The sequence below is a fragment of the Panicum hallii genome, chromosome 4, assembly GCF_002211085.1.
Source record: "Panicum hallii strain FIL2 chromosome 4, PHallii_v3.1, whole genome shotgun sequence".
Taxonomy (NCBI): domain Eukaryota; kingdom Viridiplantae; phylum Streptophyta; class Magnoliopsida; order Poales; family Poaceae; genus Panicum; species Panicum hallii.
The window spans coordinates 6,580,738-6,583,542 of record NC_038045.1 but is presented as its reverse complement, the minus strand read 5'-3'; the positions used below and the strand labels follow the sequence as shown (position 1 = coordinate 6,583,542).

General features: G+C 60.8%; 1 protein-coding gene across 1 annotated transcript; it reads left to right on the top strand.

Annotated features, from left to right (window-relative positions):
- The first annotated feature begins 934 nt into the window (after positions 1-934).
- LOC112889491 (auxin-responsive protein IAA23-like) lies at positions 935-2,503 on the top strand. The gene is made up of 4 exons (XM_025956165.1): positions 935-1,341; positions 1,474-1,764; positions 1,855-1,916; positions 2,008-2,503. The coding sequence occupies exons 1-4, from the start codon at positions 1,169-1,171 to the stop codon at positions 2,028-2,030; spliced, it is 549 nt and encodes a 182-aa protein (XP_025811950.1). The 5' UTR covers positions 935-1,168; the 3' UTR covers positions 2,031-2,503.
- Positions 2,504-2,805: the final 302 nt, after the last annotated feature.

Genomic DNA, 2,805 nt, shown 5'->3' with positions numbered 1-2,805 from the left:
AAGCTGCGCTCGGGCACGCGCGGCGGTCAAGCCTTTCTCGGTCGGAGTCGACGGGGAAACGAAAGAGCACGGCAGGATCCCCAGCCGCGGAGGCGGCCGGGCCGGTGGCAGGGGCTCATCGTCGGCGGATGGGGGTTGGAGCCGGAGCTCGGTGCTCGGTGTTCCGGCCGCACGCACCACCAACCCACTGGGCCGGGAGCCGGACGGCATCGGGTTCGGCTGTCGTAAAAAGGCGAGCAGGGGACAGCGCGCCGACATGCCAACTGCCCCCCTCTCCTCTCTCTCTTCGTCCCCGGCCGCGACGCGACGACTGCGACGCCCTGGCTCCGGCGACTTGGCACCCCGCGTGGTCCCGGATCCTGACCAGTGGGTCTCACGTGCCCCCGCGCCACCTGTCAGCCGGATCGGGACCCGGGAGTGGGGACGGATCGTCTTGTCCGTCCCGCCCCTTTGTCCTCTCTTGCATTGCACTGCAAGGTTGTCTGTTTCCTGCTCGATCGTGCTCCGAACGAGAGTTACTGTAAAAACTGTAATGCTGTTAGAAAGGTTCTTGGCCTTCCGGTTGGTTGAAGCAGAACCAACTTTTAATCCTGACAAAAAAAATTAATCCTGACAAAACCGAACTCTTCGGCAAGGTGGTAGTTCCAGTTTGGCATCGAGTCTCGATCGAATTTTACAGTGCTGTGACTGACTGACCGTGAACGTGCTCGACACGCTCGTGTGGGTCGCGGCGCGGCGGCCGGCACCTGACAAGTGGCCAGCAGCAACAGTGGCAGTAAATATTTGTGAGGCCCCCGAGCCCCAGAAGGTGGCTGGCTGGCTGGCTGGCTGGTGGCTGCCGCCGGATGCGCCTCTCTCCCACGCGCGCGCGCGCGCGGCACCACACCGGCCGGCGGGCCCCGCGCCGACCGCGCGCATCTTTATAGGCAGCGGCATCGGCGCGGCCACCCCACGACTCGCACCACCAGTCACCACCACCACCACCGCACCGCTCACCCTCGCCTCCGACAGCGACCGCGCAACCGCGTCGTCGTCCGCGTCCCCGTCCCCGGTTCCTCTCCTCTCCTCCGCAACCGCGCCCGTCCTCTGTCCGAGCGGCCCTGACCACAGCCGAACGACGCGGCGAGAAGACTCACCAGAGCAAGCGAGCACTTGCACATCAGTGACGATGTCGACGAGCTCCGCCAACTCCGCGGCGTCCCCGGCCGTGTCCGGCCTGGACTACGACGACACGGCGCTCACTCTCGCCCTCCCGGGTTCATCCTCCTCCACCGCCGACCCCACCGCCGCTGCCGACCGCAAGCGCGCCCACGCCGACCACTACAAGCCGCCCTCCCCAAAGTAAGCACCCACCTTCAATCCTCTCTCTCCCCCGTTTCCTCTCGCTCGAACCCTCGCGCGCCGCGCTTGTGGATCGACACGACGGCCATGACTCCCGGCTTCGTTCACTGACCCGGACGCGACGACGTGCAGGGCGCGGGCCGTGGGGTGGCCGCCGGTGCGCGCGTACCGGCGCAACGCGCTGCGCGACGAGGCCAAGCTCGTCAAGGTGGCCGTGGACGGCGCGCCGTACCTGCGCAAGGTGGACCTCGCGGCGCACGACGGGTACGCGGCGCTGCTCCTCGCGCTGCACGGCATGTTCGCCTCCTGCCTCGGCGCCGACGGCGCCGGGAGGCTCGTGGACGCCGCCACCGGCGCCGAGTACGTGCCCACCTACGAGGACAAGGACGGCGACTGGATGCTCGTCGGAGACGTCCCCTTCAAGTAATTAAAGCCTCCTCGTCATCTTCTTTCTTCTTGCTAATCCACTTGGATTGTCAAGCATGTTAATCCGTTTCTTCCACATGAACGCAGGATGTTCGTGGACTCGTGCAAGCGGATCCGTCTCATGAAGAGCTCCGAGGCTGTCAACCTATGTAAGAACCCAAATCCATGGCTGGCTACAAGATGCCACAACCTGAGCTGATCATCACACAAGTGCTAACATTTCTTCTTTGCTCGATGCAGCTCCAAGGACAGCATCCCAATGATCGTTGTCATCGACCGAACGCATATGCGCTAGGCGGTTAATCTGTCTGAATTTGTTCACAGCAAAGCGTGCAGTGGAAGAGGCTTGGCTGCTCAGGTCCTCCATGCACTTTATACACACAGTAGGATCAGAGTTGTTCAGTCTGTTGTTGTGCTCTGTACAGGCCACACATACCCCATGGGAGCTCCTCCCAGTTCCAGGTGCCTCTCCTCTTGGCCGGACGGTTTGGTTTTTGGACGCCGGCGAGAAGGGCGGCGCCACCACTTTGTCAGCTAGATTGTTAGGCCCGTTTTTCAGTTCCTTTCAGACTTGGGCTTCCATGCCATGCCAGCCTTTGTTTGCCCTCGGTCATCTTGTCTCGAGGGGCGTTGATGTATACACGAATATGGTACATGCTGTGTGCTGTTCCCGTTGTAAGGTCAAAGAATACAACTGTCACTGTTCTTGCAGTTCCGGCTGCCTGATCTTCTTGCCCATCCTTTCCTGATACTGATATGTGGTGGTGTTTTGTTCCATTGTTTGGAAATTCTGAGCTCGGTTTGGTGGATAGCGATTGCTGTGGAAGATTCGGAAGCTATGGTAGTGGAAAGCTGTGTGCTGGGATTGCGGCAGCTTGGACAAATTAATCCACTGGAGAAAATGGCGCAGGTATTGAACCCAAAGTGAAATGTGAAAGGTCCAGCTGCCTAAATCTGCTGTTCACTGGACCTGGGTCATCCAAGAACTGATCTTGCAGTTTACAACTTCACATAGCCCAGGATGAGACTGCACTCCAT